A 16,994-nucleotide genomic window follows, 5' to 3' on the forward strand; every position below is an offset into this window, starting at 1 on the left:
TACCGCAGTTATTTTGTGGCTCTGCTACAGATCCAGCGCGCCGCCTTAGCGCCGATCTGCAGCTTCCCTTTCCCTAACACTTTTAGTCGTGCTGCTCGCTGCTGCCGGCGCCGGTGGAGAAGACCCTTCGGAGAGCCATAGCGACGGGCCCTAGGCACGGACTCGCGTCCCCCCAGCCGGGCTCCCGCCGCTGCCTTGTCAGCGGGGCGCCTACACAGGCCGCGCCGTCTCCCTTGACCGCCTGCACCGGCGTCCTTCCCCGGCGCCACCGAGCCGAGGGCTGCTGCCGCCGTCTCCCTTCTTCCCCGGGGGATCTCGTGGGAGCAGAGCCCCTGCGCCCGGGGCTCGTCAGTGGCCGCAGGACGAGGCGTGAGGCGGCCGGAGCGGGCGTCGCCTTGGTCTCTGCAGGTTCGCGGCCGAACGTGTGGCTGGTGAGTGTCCCCGGGGCTCCCTGGGCTATCCGGAGGCAGTTCGCGGGCGGGCGGCGCTGCTGCCGAGTTGATCCTGGGGCCGACCTGAGGGCAGGCTGGCTGCAGCTCGGGGACTGTCGTTGTGTATTGGCCATAGTCGCCTCTCTGGCCCTTCAGAGCCGCTGTGCCCAACACAGCAGGGGACCTGAGTCTGTGGAGGTGCCACTGCTGCCAGCACAGCCGGCTGCAGACCTTCAGAGCCGGCCAAGGGCCGTCTCTTGGAGCAGAACGGGGCCATTGCACTGCCGGTCCCGCTTTTCCCCTCTCCTCTGCTGCCGGCTGCTTCTGGAACCGTAGAGAGGCGCCAAACGCTCCTACGATCCTTTTAATCCAGACCCTGTCCAAGTACAGTCTGGAGAACGTCATTAGTATAGACATAATCACACAGGCATATGGCTTGGATTTCGATACCTGCGAATTTAAACAGAAAGTTCCCTGGAACGCAGGTGGTCTCCATCCATCCATCTGCAGCGCAACCCCCATCACACTCATGACGGCCTATTTGCTGCAGGTACATTCATTGGTGGAGCAGGAGATGAGATCCAAAAGGACCACACAAGCTTACTTTAAGATCCCATTTTGTTATAGTTATTTTAGGACAGTTTTGGAATTGAAATGATTACTAGAGGAAAAATGAGAAATAATAAATGCTGCTGTAGAAACATAACACACTGAATAACGGATGCCTTAAAATGCCATTTATTTTGCATGCTTTTCTGGCTAATTTTATGTATTTTCACCCATAGCTGTTTGAGATAACCCCCTGAACCAATCCCAAGTTGAAATAAATCAGCCACAAAGAATTATGTTAAACTGCTTAATTAAAGCAGTACAAAACAGCCAGTGTTTAAACTAGGCAATAGCTGCCCCACATGACACAGGAGTTACCAATGGGCAGATTTTTATGTTGGAGGTGGGATTCAAGAGCTGGGTGCTTTCGGCGGGGCGGAGGGGGGTGTGTGTGTTAAGTTCTTTTTTGCACCTTAAAGGCATGAACGAGTTAATTAACTTTTATGACATCCAGTAGAAACTAGTGAGATAAACTGTCACAGTGGAAATCTTGTCCAGCAATAAGTTCATCCATTTTAGTTGGGAACATCAGAGTAAGCCTGTTCAATTCTGTAATGGAAAGCAGGGTTGTCTGGGTGTGTGAAAATTTGCAGAGTTCTTTGTGTTAACAAACACAGATTGAAAAAGAAAACTTTCTTTGGAGTCATCAGAGTTGTCGCTTGGGCTGGACATAACTACTGTGTGTTTCAGTCTGAAAAGAATCACTGGGTTCCTTAAACTAACAGAGGAGGTTACCAACTGTGAATTGGAGGTGGCCAGAAATACCTAAACATATTTAATTTTAATGCACACATCCTGTGCAGCCCCTGAATGGCAGAGGTGATGCCTGTGGCAGCATCTCTCAGTTGCACTTCAGAACATTGTTCTCCATATCCTGTCAAGCCGTACCTGTTCTGTGTGGTTTTTCTCTACAGAATGCCATGGGAAGCCAAACCCTTCCCCAAAATAAAAATTGTTGCTAAAAGCATACAGCTCTAAGTTACTGAGAGACAGAGGTAGTATAGCCTTGTGTCTGTAGGGGAAGGGGGAGGGTGTCCCCATGCACTCCTAGGCATGGGCAGTGGGAGGCTAGCTGGGACCACAGCAGCTTGGTCCTTCTCCAGTGGGTTGTCCAGTCAGTGATTCCTGTTTCCCTTAAGGCTGCCTCTCATTAGCATGAAAGAGGGGAAGGGCATAAAAGACTCCAGTTCACTTTGAGTCTGGAAAAACTTTACTTCAAAATGACAACCAAAGTGTTCTGGCTCCTCTGCTTTGTCATTAGATCACCTTCCAGCTCAGTGGTTGGTAAGTCTGTTGCAGGGGCAGTGGGGCTGAGGCATGTTTGCCTTTGCTTTCAGGGGAGGCTGAACCATTACTACAAATTCTTGGGCAAGCAGCTCTCCTCAGCTGGTCTTTTCAACAGGGGTGGTGGTAATCATGTAAGGGCTCAAAAAAGAAGCATTTCAGGGCATTTGTGGGATGAGAATGTAAATGGCAATATTTTGTCAGAGTATTTGAAAGCAGGGAGCCAGAGGCAGGCACAGAGCTGGTGCCCTGAATCCTGCTAGCTATCATTCAGCAGTTGGAGTTTGACTTGCTTCTACATCTATTGTTTTTTAAATTTCTATGTGACTGTTCCCTTTTTGTCTCCCTTTCCCTTCACCTGTCAGCTCCAGATTTCTAATTTAATGTATTGCAGTGTGCTCTGTGCTGTCATGTGCCTGCAGCAAGCTGTCCTAAACAGACTTTTCTTCTTTTTCTTAGTACCTCACTGATGGGACAGAGATAAGATCTACATCTATTCCCTTGGGAAAGAGAAGTCCAGGAGCTGATTATGCTGTAGCTGAATTCCTTGAGTTTCAGGAGCTAGAGGGGCATAAGGGAATGAACCTCAAAGTCCTGGACAGATTAAGCAGAGAAAAAAACAAACTATTTCTTGTTCAACCCATGGCTATGAAGGCATGATAAACTGGTAGGAAAGTATACTTACAAAACTAAGTCCAAAACACCTGTTCAGGGTTCACAGCTTCATACTGAACCATCTCCAAACCCCCCTTGCCTATTCCCTTCTTTAGCCTGGACTTCTTCCACCCCTTTCTTCGTGGACATTCTTTTGACTTCACATGTGGCCAGCCCAAATATCAGGGAATCTTTCCCATGACAGCAGCTGGTGAGAGTGAAGGGGGAGAAGTGGCAAGGTCAGCAGTTGAGTCAGTTATAGAAGATAAATCAGGACGCTGTTCATCTGTGTATGTCAAATATCTCTTTTCACACAAGGAGTTTGGATCAGCCTCCTACACGATGCTAACCACAGACAGCGGCTCTGTGTGGGTGAACTGTTTTAAAACTCTGCTGGCTAGCTAAAGGCATGCAGTGAAGGATGTAAAAGCAAAATGAACTGCAAGGGGAAATTTATCTCTTCCCAGGCTACACTGAAGGTCATTTTGCTTTGTGAGGTCCAAGAAGGTATAAATGAAGGGCTGGGTGACTGTCGAGCTTGTGTTAACAGTGTCATTAAGCCTTTCCATTTTTCACTTGATTCCCAGACACTTCTTCTCTTTCTCAGCCCTTATGCCCTCAGCTTTAGAAAAGACCTTGAAATAATTATTAGCAGCAACAGCCTAGCGACTGGCCTATGCTGCTGCTGCCATACAACTCCCCGGTGAAAAAGTCAGAGACCCAAAACTGGATAAAGATCTTTTCAGTAGTGTTCAAAGCCCGAAGCTGCTAAAGAGTCCAGATGACATTGTCGTTAAGGCATCCCATGGATGGGAAAACCAAATAGTTCTGTTGTCATGGTCTTTTAAACAAGCATCCCTGATGGCACCATGAAGCCTGTTTCCTCAGATGCTCCCTGGGGATTCAGGCTTTTGAGAAAAGGATTTGTTTATAAGTCATGTTTTTAATTTGCAACAATAATAAAGTAAAAATGCAAATCTCCTCTTTTGCTCACGCAGCTGGATTCTCTATCCTGAGCTTACCAGAGTACATAGGATGAGGAACTCTACTGAATTTTGTCTTTTGAACTATTTGAGTTACATAGTCTTGCCCTCACTTACAGACTACAGCCTCAAACCTGCCATGTACTTCCCATTCAGAAGCAAATGGAAAAAAATAATGGAAAGTGCTAATTTTCTCCTTTTCTGTGTGTGTAGGATCCCTGTCCTATGCTGAGAAACCCAGTCAGACACTCAGCAAAGATGCTTACAGCTTAGCAAATACTGCACCTGGCCCAGTCAAGCTGCCAGCCTGGGGCACCAGCAGCACCAGAGAGAATCACACAGAACGCTGGCATCTGCCTCCTGCCAACCTGCCATGGCCAAGACCTCCTGAGATCATCTCCTCATCAGACAGAAAGAAACACACCAAACCTCTAGAAAACAGCACAGGGCTGAGAAAACACCTCCTGCAGTATGGAGGGACCCTGCCTCTGGAGAGCCCAAATGAGAGGCCTTCTCTTGCCTCCTCTGATTTCAACCATGCAAACAGAAAGCAGGCAGACAGGCAGCTGGCGGAGGCTGCCAACAGTGTGTCGGCTCAATTCCACCATGCAGCACCTTCCTACCCAAAGATGATATCCTTAGTGGAGACTCAGCCTTTCCCAGACTCTGGAGCAGCTGAGTTGAATGATCCTAACATGCTGGATCACTTCAACCGACCAGGCAAGATAATCTCCTACAAACACACTGATCCCTTGAAAGGGATCAGCAAACCCTCCTGGGTCACCAACCGCCACCCATCCAGCTTGTCCTACCACTTCAGTGCACTGAAGAAAGGTAAGGGGATGGGCAGAGGATGGACTTCCCCTGAACTGTCTAAAGACGGGGTGGCCTAGCTGGGATGAAATATCCCCAAAGGGCCTGTTGCTGCCCCTCAGTCTCTGTGCTTGTTGCAGATCCTGGTAAGGATAAGGCATGCCTGAGCGAGTGCAGGAAAGAGAGAGACGAGGTGGAAGCCTACTGCACCAGTGAATTTGGTAAGCTGTGTCCTCCTTTAGCCTCACAAAGCACAGGCCAACTTTGTTCATCTCTGACTGACATTTCACTTCTGCTTTTAAGATAAGATTTTACTGAGTATGTTAAATAATTACTAAGGCACTCATCACAGCTCTTTATAACTACAACAAACAGTTCCAAGTCTTACACTGCTCTTTCCCTATCTTGGGTCAGTATTGCTCATTTCTGGTTCCTCTGCTTTCTGCATCTGGGAGGAAGACAGCTGTCTTGCTGCTGGTCAGCAGAACTGAAGACCAATTGCTTTAGATATTCCAAGATAAAATACTGTAGTGTGTTACTTACTTCTTACTAATCAGAGCAGGTTTGTGGTTTTGGGGGCTGAAGTTTCAAATGAAAATAAAATGGAGACCCAAACAAAACTGCGATCCTCTCTGTATAGCGGAGTCTCCTTGAAATTCTTCAGGACTCAATGTCTTAGTCATTGTGTCCAAGCCGATGGAGATAAAGATGGTGGAAGATAGACTGGTGGTTCTGTACTGACTCCTGAAGAGCATTTTCAGAACAAAGCCTTGCTTTGTGCTTACAAAGCTGTGAGATACCAACTTTTTCTCACAGTATTTTAAAGAGATAAGCAAAATACAAACCTCATGGTAACAGATGTTTCCATTTGTAGAATATAAACACGTTAGGAGACATCTGTTTTCTCTAAATGGAGAAGTCAGGAAGTGCTTTCTACAAAAGTTATGCTCTTAATTTTTTATCACTCTCATGCATTCCTGTCAAACGTAGGCCTTACAGCAGCCCAACCTTTGTGTTTTTCAGCCCTTGAGAGTCTCATTTTACCCTTTAAATTGAAAAGCTAAGTAATAAACAGTCTGAGCAACAGATCAGCCAAGGTTCCATCACAGTGATCAGACAGAGCTTTTGTTTCTTTACATTCACAGTGCAGATTGAAGATAAAGGACTGAGCCAGAGCTCTTGCTTGGTGGGGCAGGTGTCAGGCCAGTTACAGAAGCCCTGTTTGCCCTACCCAGTGCCTTTGTTGTTTTCTGTCTTCTGCAGTCAGCTCAGTCTTGCCAAAACCAGAAGCTGGGTGGAGAACATGAAGTGACTGAGCATATAACATGGCCTGCTTGGTGTGTGCGCCGGTATGCCAAGGGTGCTGTCTTCCCAAGGCTGAAGTGTTTCATTAGCAGGTTAGCTTTGGACTGGGTAGAGTCACATTTTAAAATTGTGCTTTGTTGGGCAAATAGGTGCAGTTGGTACATAGCAGGGTGGAAACCAGCACTAGAGCATCAGTACTGAAAGCATCTCTTTCGAAACATTTTATAAAGCATGAGGTGGTTAATAACTCAGCAACAGCTAAGGGGATGACCTCATTGAATGTGTTTGAAGCTACTCCTGCTCTCAAGCCTTCTCACTCCTGAGCCAAGGAATTTCTGCTGACACTTTGCAGCTTTTTCAAGGAGAGCCTGCACACATACCCTGAATTGCCACCAAGATCCATAACCTGATGCTTGCCTTTTTTCCCCCCTTTCCTTGAAGCAGCAGTGAATGGAATTGTTTACAGCGTGGAAAGCTTGGGGAACGGAGTCCACTTGGTTACACTGTTGGTAAACAGCGATGGATTATACAAGATGAGTCGCCTCTATGTTGCTCCTGATGGCTTCTTCTTTCGAGTTCACATTCTGCTTGTGGATAGTTTGAACTGCAGTAAACCCTGCCCAGACTTCAAACTTGGTAAACAATTCCAGCTAAATCCATTCTGCTGTTCCTCCTGCATGCAGTGCAGCTTCAATCTGCCCTGCTTTAATAGGCTTATCCTGGCCTTGGGCATCTTTTGGAGAAAAGAAAGTATTTACTGTTCAACTGGAGGGTTTTTGCCTCCCCAGTTTCTCTCACATTTCAGAAGACAACCAGGAGTGTGAAGTCAGGTGGCAGTGTAGTCTGTCCTTAAATGTATCCAGTTCCCAAGTGATAGCAGAGTTTTCAGGACTGCCAAGAAAATAGAAGCAGGGGCTTAAGATGGTGTCTTTGTTAGTCCAGTTTTCTTGCTAAATGCAAATGTACCAAATAGTGGAAACTTTCTTTTTTTCATACTAGTTGCAATAGAACACAGTAAAGCATTATTTCTGTGAAAGCACAGCTCACAGGTCCCTCTGAACCTCAGGATGTATTCTGCAGGGTACCACCTCACAGCTGTTCATAAATCCAATGCCCTTACAGTGAGCAGAGGAATGAATCTATGCTTTCCTCTTCACAGCACAGAGGTCTCCTTTATTTTGCAGGCAGCAGGTACATTGTGATGGGTCAAATCTACCACAAGAGACGACAGATCCCTGCCAACCTGCTGCAGTTTCTGCGCGGGCGCCTGCGGCCCGGGGATGGTTTGCTGCGAAGCAGCAGCAGCTACGTGAAGAGATTCAACAGGAAGAGGAACCGCAAAGTGCAGGCAGCGCAGACCAAGTGTAGATAAGGCTCCAGTAACCTCCATCTGGGACAAAGGCAGCAGCATTCACCTACCAGAACAGACCTGGCCATGATTCAGCAGCAGCAGAAGGTATTGTCTTCACCTCTGGAACTAGTGGTGATGGGACACTTGCTTTGTGCTTTGGCAAACACTAACTGAACAACTTGACTAGGCACCAGTAGACTGGGAAGCTCAGCACAAGTGTCAGTGTGCTATACTCCATCAGGACACTGAAGGAAACAGGAAACATCAACTGGCCATGAATTCCTTCCAGCCATTTCCAGAGCCACAGTTCATTGCTACCTCCTCTGCTGTAACACAACCCCAATAATCTGTAGTAACTGTAACATGAACCTCTGGAGGCATTGCTCTAGGTACACAGGAAATAACTGCACTTTGAACCCTTAGAACAGACATTGTAGGTAAAGCTGTGGTGTCATCTAGAGCGTGACCACTGTGTTTTCACACAGTTCTGCCTTTAAGGATGCCCTGCAGTTGATTCAAAAGAAACCAATAAACCCAAATTACTGTTTGCATTGCTTTGGTATCCTCGGGGACATCCCTACCATTAAACATGTCACTGCTCTTCATTCAGAGCAGGATTTTCACACGAGGCATACAAACCAGCTGTGTATGAACACACTGACAGCAAATGGAGTGACTGCTCTACTCAGACCCCGGTTGGGCTCACAAGTAAGGATGCCAGTTCATGCCAAGGCATGCACAAGCAGCACAGAATCACAACCACATTCTGTGTTCCTGCTTACACTGTCAACCCTTAGAAGCTCAGTTGCAGAACCATGTACTGAATGTCTTTTTCCCTTGAAAATTGTCACCAACTTTGCCCTTGCACATGAGTAAAATTACTTCTGGAACTGAAGATACAATCTTCCAGTACCTTTAACGTCATGGGATGGCAAAAGCTGTGATATGCCTGCAAAAGGGATCTTGATGTTGGCAGTTCCAAGAGTAGGTGTTCACAAATCAGAAGTCTGACACTAAAATGTTCTCAGGGTTCTGGGTTCACCATCTCCTGGGTTCTGAAAGATCCAAAAAGCTTATGTGGCAAAGATATCTTGTCTGAGAAGTCATCTGGGGATTTAAAGATGTTTATTTAGATAAAAACCAGGAAGCAGTGGCTTCTACAAGCATTTTCTGTTTTGAAGCAAAGGTATTTCTGACATAATCCTACTCATGCACATCTGCAGCTTGATTCAGTGGCACTGACAAGCTACTGCAAGTTGTGGATGGGCAGTAAGTCACACTATGAAGTATTTCTTGGTATGGAATAGGAACCAAATGCCATAAGCAAACATACCTTGGGCTCCCAAAGGTTGCTACTATAGGACAGAAATTTACTCATAGCTTGTATCTGTCTGAAAACTGTGGTGTCTCTCTTCAGTTATGTGAAAGATTTTGCACAGAGTGCAGCAGATACAGATGGAATTTTCCTGAGAGACCTTGAGGGGGCTTTTGATTTGGCAGAATGACTGCTCCTGGCACTCAATCAAAGCACTGGAGTGGACTGGGAGGGACAGGAGAAGGAAGGAGGAAGGGTTACATGTGCATCTCGAGTTTCTCTGTTTCTATTTTCAACAAAGTCCAGGACTAATCAGCAAGTCCTGCAGTCACTACCCAGAGCAGCCATTAAACACCCTTGGCCACCCCCAAGACATTGCTGTAATCTAAACCAGACCAAGTGTGGGTACAGGAACAACATCCATGGCTAAGTCTCATCTGATTGTCTCTCAGAAGAGATAAATAATTGTGTACCAGTGCTAAGGATATCCACAGCCCCAGTAAAGCAGCACCAGCTGACACTGCCTGCACCAGTCAGGTACAGCTATTGCTCACAAGCAAGCCCCAAGAGGAATTTGTTCTGATCATTTTGCATTACAAAGCCCTCACCTTTCAGCCTGGGAGATCACCCCTTAAAACATGGCAACAGCTAAGCAGAGCCAGTATCAGGCACAGCTGGAGCAGGAGCATAAGGGCTGATCTTACATTTTGCCAGCTAAGGCACTGAAGAAAATCAGATCCCAGATCAGGTGGATTGCCACAGGCTTGCACTCGCCCTAACAAAATCCCGCAGCATTAACCACACTACAGAGAGCCCAGCACTGACATGCAGTAGCTGCCACAGTGATTTTGGTACTGTACAGTAAATCATTTCCCGCCCCCATGAGGATAAGCATGAAAATTCACAGCCAATACACAAATCCAGGTGTCCAGGAATATTGTCTTCCTGTCTTTCCAAAGGATTTACTTAAGGCTTTTGGGTTAACTTCTCAATTATACTTTAAATCCCCAAGAACTTCAGCATGAACTAAATCTAGGCCAATAATAATCACTTCACATTTGTTTGAAGAGACAAAAGGCAAGTACAGCTCACATCATCAAAATCTGTTACAGTAAATGACCATTTTGAAACAAAAATACAGAGAGGAAGGGGACTGAGCAGAGATCACAGACCTTACTAACTTACCAAGGAAGGTATTAATGGGAAGTGATGCATCTGCAGGAACACCATTTCACTAGAAAAAGGTCACCACTCATTGATGGAGAAAAGGATCTCAGTGAGTTGGTAGCAAGTGGAGACAGTACAGGAAGCTCTCAGCACCATTAAGCTGCACAGATGGCTGATTCCCTAATCGACCTGAGTCACAGGTAGCTCTGCAAGACCTATACACAGCAACATGATTCCATGTTTCATTAGAAACACCACCAAATCCACGTCTACCACATTGTTTGTCTAGGATGATGTGTCCTCTAAGGTACAAAAGAAGTACTCTGCAGTTTTGCCACAGTTTGGTAAAAACAGCAATCTATTGCCTACAGGTAGGGAAGTTGTCAATCAGCTTATATGCATCAGACAGGAAGACATAGTACAGAGATACTGTGGGGTCTTGCTGAGATGCAGGATATGTTCCAACACTGGGAGGAGTTGTGATTTTTCCCCTTGTTGCATTAAAACAAGAAGGCATAGAATGTGCAGCATGTTTGTCTAAGGACAACAGAACCTAAAGACAGCTACTCTTCCTTCCCTTCCAGAAGCAGAAATGGCTTTACTGGTTTCCACATTGAACAGTTCTTTTGACTTCTCACACAGAGGTTGAACAACAACACTGCTTAAGTACAAAATCCCACGGGTACTCATTAGATAACACCCCCTAGAAGCTGTACACCTGAGCCTGTCACTGTAAGAAAGTGTGGGCAGTAGCAACATCTTTTTGAGAAGAATAACAGGAGAAGGTTCTTGCATAGCAAGGTGTGAGGTTAAATCCAAAAGGAGCTCATCCAGGAAGCAGGCCAAGCCCAGATCACTGAAGGTAACAGCATCAGTGCAAGAGGAGCTAGTTGGGCGGGTGAGGAGCCACAGACAAACCACAGCTGGGAAACTACCGACAGGTACCATGTGCGAGTCACTGAGATGCGAGTGTGGAACAGCATCTGCAATCTGCTGCTGCTTCTGACTTCCCTTCATCCCTCACAGCAGCATCCTCCTCGCACAGAAAATGCTGAAGCGGCCCAGAGAGCCTCCAAAGGTACAGCAGTGGCTGTTCCTAGAGCCCTTGGCAAAACGGCACCAAGTGCGGCAGGGGCAATGACACCACACAGGATGCTTCCTGACACGTTATCTGGTGCAGCAATTTTGTCAGTGCTGTAGACATTTTACAAAGGGCCAGCAGCTTCTTAAGAATGAAATGCAGTAATGGCTACTGTTGGAGCAAAATACAGTCCAGTCCCCTGTCTGCTTCCCTCCCCTGTTAGCTCAGGTAGCTTCTGAACAGATCCCCAAAGCATTAGAGACGTAGCAGCGCACACTCAAAGACACCTAACATCTGTGGGGAGAACAATGATCTCCATTTATTTTGTTTCATATACATCCATATTTTGAATTTTAATACAAAAGGAAAAAAAAAATTAGAATCTGACAAATGTTTACAAACAAGATACCTTCAAACAGATTTTACTCATTTCAGTCTGGTGCAGAGTAAATGACGAATTGTACTGTTAATGTTCAAGGCAACAGAGTCTGTAGTCCATGACCGCTCAGCCCAACTTTTCTGCAAGCTTAATTGTTTTTCTCTACCATGAATGATAAACTCATTGTTGATTCCCAGTCCTGTGTGTGTGCACATGTGTACATAGCAGCTCCTTTCATAGAAAGAAAAGACATCTAGAGGTCTTCTTGTACTTTTACCTACAGGAATCATGTTAGGATACAGAATGGATTACATGGAACCGGGGCTGGGTTTTATAAGAAAAAATAATTAGCTGACAAATGAGGGCAGCGATAAAAAAGCGTCTTTTTTGCAACAATAAATAAATACAGTCAAAGTTTTCTGTGTGGACTTTAAACCAGCTTCTTCACTGAAGAACAGACGTGGCATTTCCATGGAGTTAAACGGGACCCCATTTACTGTATCTTTTTTTTTCTTGCTTTCTTTCTCTCTCTCCTTCCAACAAAACAAAGTTTTCCTGCTTTTGCCACAATAGTACAACAATTTGATCTTGACAAGAAAGTGGTGCTGCTGATTTTTATATTTCTTTGTCCTTTGGACAAAATAAGCCAAGAATAAGAATTTGACTGCTGTGACCAATAAAAAGGCAGTTTACATCAAGTCTTGTCAGGATAACCTGACTAAAAACATCTGGCTTCCCAATTAAAAAGTGTCAGACAACCAGATCCTTGCTCGTGTGTTAGGTCAACACGCTGAACTCTAAGAAGCTGTAGACTGCAGTTTGTTGTTATGGGACCTGCAGAATACAGAAGAAAGTGAAGAATTAAGGACCCTTCATTTTGGAGAACACATTTGCTGCAAGGTGTTGCCAAGGGTAAATCACAAGGAGGGAATTGCCACAATGTTGCTTAGTTTTTGGGGTTTTTTTTGACCCCTTCAGGAAGAAAGAACTGAAAACCATCCTCTCTCCATTTTAAAACACATTTTCTCCTACAGTATCCACATTTTTCAGCGCTTGCAAAATTCAGTTTGGCACCGGAACATCCCAAAGTGGCACTGGAGCGTCCCAAAGTGCCGGGAATCAGTTTTACTCTCATGTTTATGTAATCCTAGTCCATCAAATGAAAAGCAAAAAGGCATTTTTAATTGTGGCTATTTATAATAAGCTAAACATTTGCTTAAATTTCTTCAAGAAGTCTTTGGGTTAACTGAATAGAAGAGAACTGGACAGGCTTGTAAAAAACACATTTTTGCTAATCACAGTTCAGCAAAACTCCTCTTTGACACTGACAGTTTTATTAGTGACTGAAAATAAAACAGTACATGGTCTCCAGGATGAATTGTGCATTGTTCTGAATACATTATTGGAGGAATTGGACAATTAATTTTTGTTGTTACTACACTTTTGTTTACCAGTGTGACTGCTGGTAACCAAACCCCAACCACCTGCACTTTTGAGACAAATGACCTGGATTTTTAGGGCAGTTTAATGTCATTGAATTGTACAAATAAAAGAAAGTGACCCCAACTTCAAGTTTTGATTCCAGATAAAAAGTTCAGACTAAAGATATCACAATCTGCAAGAAAAGAAAGAACATGGATGGTATAAATGAAAACCAGTAACAAATACAATGCAGCAATGAAGTGAGTGTGCTGGGCAAGCAGCAAAGCAAGATGCCAGAAACATGAGTGGAAAACTACCTGATTTGAAAAAAAACCCAAACATTACTATGGTATTAAATTGGGAAGAAAAAATGCTGGACTAATTAATTGGATCTCTTCTTTTATCAATCCTACTCTTGCTGCATACCGAAAATGAGACAGCTTCCACAGCAGTGGCTATAAAACAGAGCTTTTAATTTAGCCAATTACCAATGGCTATAATCCTGCATTAACATCTCAGCCTGGCACAGCTCTGACTGGTCCAAAGTGAACTGCTACGCACAGCGCATTTCTCAGCAACGCTGAAGGGCAGCTGACAAGTGTAACTCGGTTACACTTGGCTCATGCTAGAACACAGCAGTGACATGGAGAAAGCTGCTCACTGCCAGTGTTGTGAGCAAGCTGCCTTTGGGAACAGCTGTACCGAACACCAGGGTATGACCCCAGCAGTGTCACACCATGCCGCGTACGTGCTGCTGGCCAGGGCAGGAGAGCAGCATACAGATTCCTTCAGGAAATGCTCTACACTGGGCCTTCCACAGCAAAACATTACAAAAAGAAGTTTAATTTCAAATAGTGAATGTTGAATTGTGTGTAGTTTTCCATGTCCCACTTTAAACTTTTCTTTGTTTTGTGTTCTGTTTCCCTTACTCGTGCTCTATGTCCTTCCATTACTCCCTGCCTGTCTTTCAAATACAGTAAATCATAAAAATGATGACATAAGTAGTAAAAACACAAGTGTTTTAATTTCTTTCATTGTATTCTAAGTTTCACGGAGGGACTGTCTCATTTTAGCATCTTAGAAGTACTGACTACAGGCAGAATATTTTCAGAACTCAGACACAGTATTGGTCCTGATCAGAAATTAACTTTTATGCAGGAATGACTGAAAGCATCCTTCAAATCTTCTACATTTATGGTACTGCTTAGATTTCCATCTAACCACTCATTCTGAATAAACATTAGAAAATAACTTCCACAACACCATAAACCTTGATTTTGACAGAAGATGACAGTTGGTTATTACAGAAGTGGGGTTTTTTTCCCCCCTTCAAAAGCAAGGCAGTTGTCCAGGAAAGTGCAAGGAGAGGCAAATGCCTGTATTGAGTGTAAGATAAGTTTATAGAAGTATTAAGGAGATTTTAGGGGAGAAGAAAACAAAGGATGATTGAGCTTGAGCTTACACTTGAGCTTACCTGCTCGCCTTAAATCCTTTTAGTTTCTGTACAAAGAATGATTCCAGAACCTCTGCACATTGGTAAAAAGGGGAGTCACTGGGATTGTAGTAACGACAGTTATCAAAAATTTTGGTCATGTCCGCCACAAATTCCGTCACCTTTTTGTAGTAACGCTTCAGAATTCTTTCCTCCATGGTGGCTAGGTCTTGGGAGAAACAAAAGCTTATTACATATGAGACATTTTCATCCTTGGCAAAAGTGCCCTCTGTCAGGTTTGTGGCAAACAAAGGTGACTTGCTTTTCCAGGAGCACTGGTTGAGAGGTGGTGACACCAGTAGGTCTCCTTCAGAATAAATACTTATCCATGAATATATTGTCTGCAGCTAAACTGAAATGCAAGGATCAAAATGGTCTTGGAAAACTGAGGGCTTTTGCAGAAATTTGCCTTTTTTAAAGAATTAAGGCCGGGGGTGGGTGGGAAATAAAGTCAGAATCTGGATGCATTTACTTTTACTTTCTTTACAGCCCTCACTGAGACCAAGAGCCACAAGTGTACAGGTAACAGCTACCTAAACCTCATTATTTCTTACTGGAATTCATAACTGGCTTTGAGTGAACTCTCAATTCTTGGGGGCATATCTGCATACGACACAGATGAAAGCGATTTCATGTGCAGGAGCATGCAAAACGCTGGAGCCCTCATCTCAGTGACTAGACACATTAATGAGACCAGAACAGTGAATAATTAGTAACTGTCCTATTTTAATGCAAATGTAAATTTAAAAAATAAAGAACAAGCACTGCCAATTATAACTATAGCTAAATGTATCATGGCACTTTGAGCTGGAAAAACAACTACCTGCCCTCTGAAAATGCCCTTAAAGTGCCTACTTTGAAATGCCAGAATGCATGAAAACAAGTGTAGAGGGGCCTGGATTAGCTACTGTGTGAGACACATTTACTTTGTATCCCTACAACTGAATTTTCCTGCTAGTTTAAGTCAGAAAGGGCTAACCACACTTCTGTTTACTTCATTCAATACACTTCATATTATTACTGTTATTTGAGCTTTCCTTATAAACTTTAACCCCCTGGAACAGGAGCTGGTTAGGGTTTTCCTAACAGCACAACCCACAACTTTGGAACAGAAGACGAGTGGATTCCTCAGCAATGTGTCACCTTCAGTCAACATGCTGCAATTTTACCAAGGGACTAAATTTAACTTGCCTAACATCTCAGAGGCAGCATGGCTAAGGGCTGGGTGCTGGATCAAAGCTGGACTGATCTAGATGGGAGCCTTTTGTGGCAGCAGGCAGGCAGGGTTTGAGTGACAGCCCCAGACAGGAACCATCAGCAAAGAACCCAAGAGCTGAGGCAGCACCAAGGTTTCACACTTGAGGGTTTATCTCACTTATTCCCAGCTGGCTGGCAAGGTCTAGTAAGCTCAGAGTAAAATACTGTCAAGCTGCAGCATTTCCTCTTCCACTTTACTTCAGATATACAAGATTTGAATAATTCTTATTCACACAGCTTCAAAACCAAAACAACATCCAGTATGAAGTTAGTATCCTATCGAATCAGATGAGGATAGTTTTAAATTCCAAGTTCAGCACCATTTCCTCAAACTTTAGAGTACATTCCCCACACTTGGTTGGAAGAACTGATGCAGAAAAAAACCCCAACCAACCCTCAAGCAAAGTAAAACAGTAAAATTGTTCTCTTGAAATCAATTCACAAACCAGAATTCTGTCAAACTGCTCCCCTGGATTTCTCATTTTATGTTAGACCAACAGTATTTAGGGTGAAGGAACCAACCTAGAAACAGATATATTAACCCTCATGAACTTCTAAGTATATCCATGAGAAATCCCATTGTCTGACTGCAAAAAACTGTCTATTCTGCAGTACATATCTTTAAGCTCCCTGGATGGAAACGGTCAGCAGATAATTAACTTGATATCCAAATCCCCAAACCCACTGAGCTGTTACTCAGAAACTTACCCATTGGCTCTTTAATAACACCATAATAATCTGGAGCATCATTGGGGTCTACTGGTTCTAGGAATGGCCATGCCATCTTGTGAGCCTGTCAGGAAAACAAGAGATAATTATAAAAAAAAAAAAAAGTCACTATTTTATTGCTAAATATTTTCATTACACTTTTATCTGTTGGGCCCTAGAGCTGAGCTCAAGAAGGGCACTGTTAGATGAAATGGTAATGAGTTTTCATCTGATGACTGGGTCACATTTTAAATCTCTGTGTCAGTGGCCAAGTCTTCAAAACAGAACAATATGAAATCCAGACACAAGAGGACGCTGCTTAAAAGGCTGCCCAGAGAAGTATTTAATGGATTTAATGAGAGTGCTTGGCACTCTGCACCCAGAACTGGGCCACTGTCTTCACCTTCAAGTACTCTAATTTGTTTTCACATGTCTGCAAAACACAGGAAAACATACAGTATTGTTCTTTTAGGATTTCTGTTACCACACAATTATTTTACCCAAAATTCTTAAACATTCTCTACAGTTGTAGCAGAAAAGGCACATTTGAGAGTGACAGAGAAAGCAGAAACATGACTGCTGCAGCACATGGTTCTCAGGATGTCATCACTGACATGCTGGCAGCAACTTTCTGCTAAGAACGCTGCTGAAACCTATTCACTCTTGTGAGTGAATTTCTTGCACAGAAATGTAAATCAGAAATCCTTTCAGGCTAATTTAAGAATAGAACATTGCACCTTCTT

General features: G+C 44.1%; 2 protein-coding genes across 2 annotated transcripts in view; one reads left to right on the top strand and one right to left on the bottom strand.

The window, feature by feature from the left end:
- Positions 1–2,071: 2,071 nt before the first annotated feature.
- C20H17orf58 (chromosome 20 C17orf58 homolog) lies at positions 2,072–9,322 on the top strand. Its single transcript, XM_009902677.2, has 5 exons — positions 2,072–2,324; positions 4,175–4,795; positions 4,915–4,995; positions 6,524–6,715; positions 7,264–9,322. The coding sequence occupies exons 1-5, from the start codon at positions 2,261–2,263 to the stop codon at positions 7,449–7,451; spliced, it is 1,146 nt and encodes a 381-aa protein (XP_009900979.2). The 5' UTR covers positions 2,072–2,260; the 3' UTR covers positions 7,452–9,322.
- Positions 9,323–11,010: 1,688 nt separating this feature from the next.
- Positions 11,011–16,994, bottom strand: part of BPTF (bromodomain PHD finger transcription factor) — a 55,553-nt gene continuing 49,569 nt past the window's right edge. The window contains exons 28-30 of the mRNA XM_009902676.2: positions 16,252–16,336; positions 14,269–14,455; positions 11,011–12,206 (exon numbers count right to left, since the gene is read on the bottom strand). Of these exons, the coding sequence (XP_009900978.2) occupies positions 12,170–12,206; positions 14,269–14,455; positions 16,252–16,336 (309 nt within the window). The 3' untranslated portion in view covers positions 11,011–12,169. The remainder of the gene's footprint in view (positions 12,207–14,268; positions 14,456–16,251; positions 16,337–16,994) is intronic.

This window comes from Dryobates pubescens, chromosome 20 (assembly GCF_014839835.1).
Source record: "Dryobates pubescens isolate bDryPub1 chromosome 20, bDryPub1.pri, whole genome shotgun sequence".
Classification (NCBI taxonomy): domain Eukaryota; kingdom Metazoa; phylum Chordata; class Aves; order Piciformes; family Picidae; genus Dryobates; species Dryobates pubescens.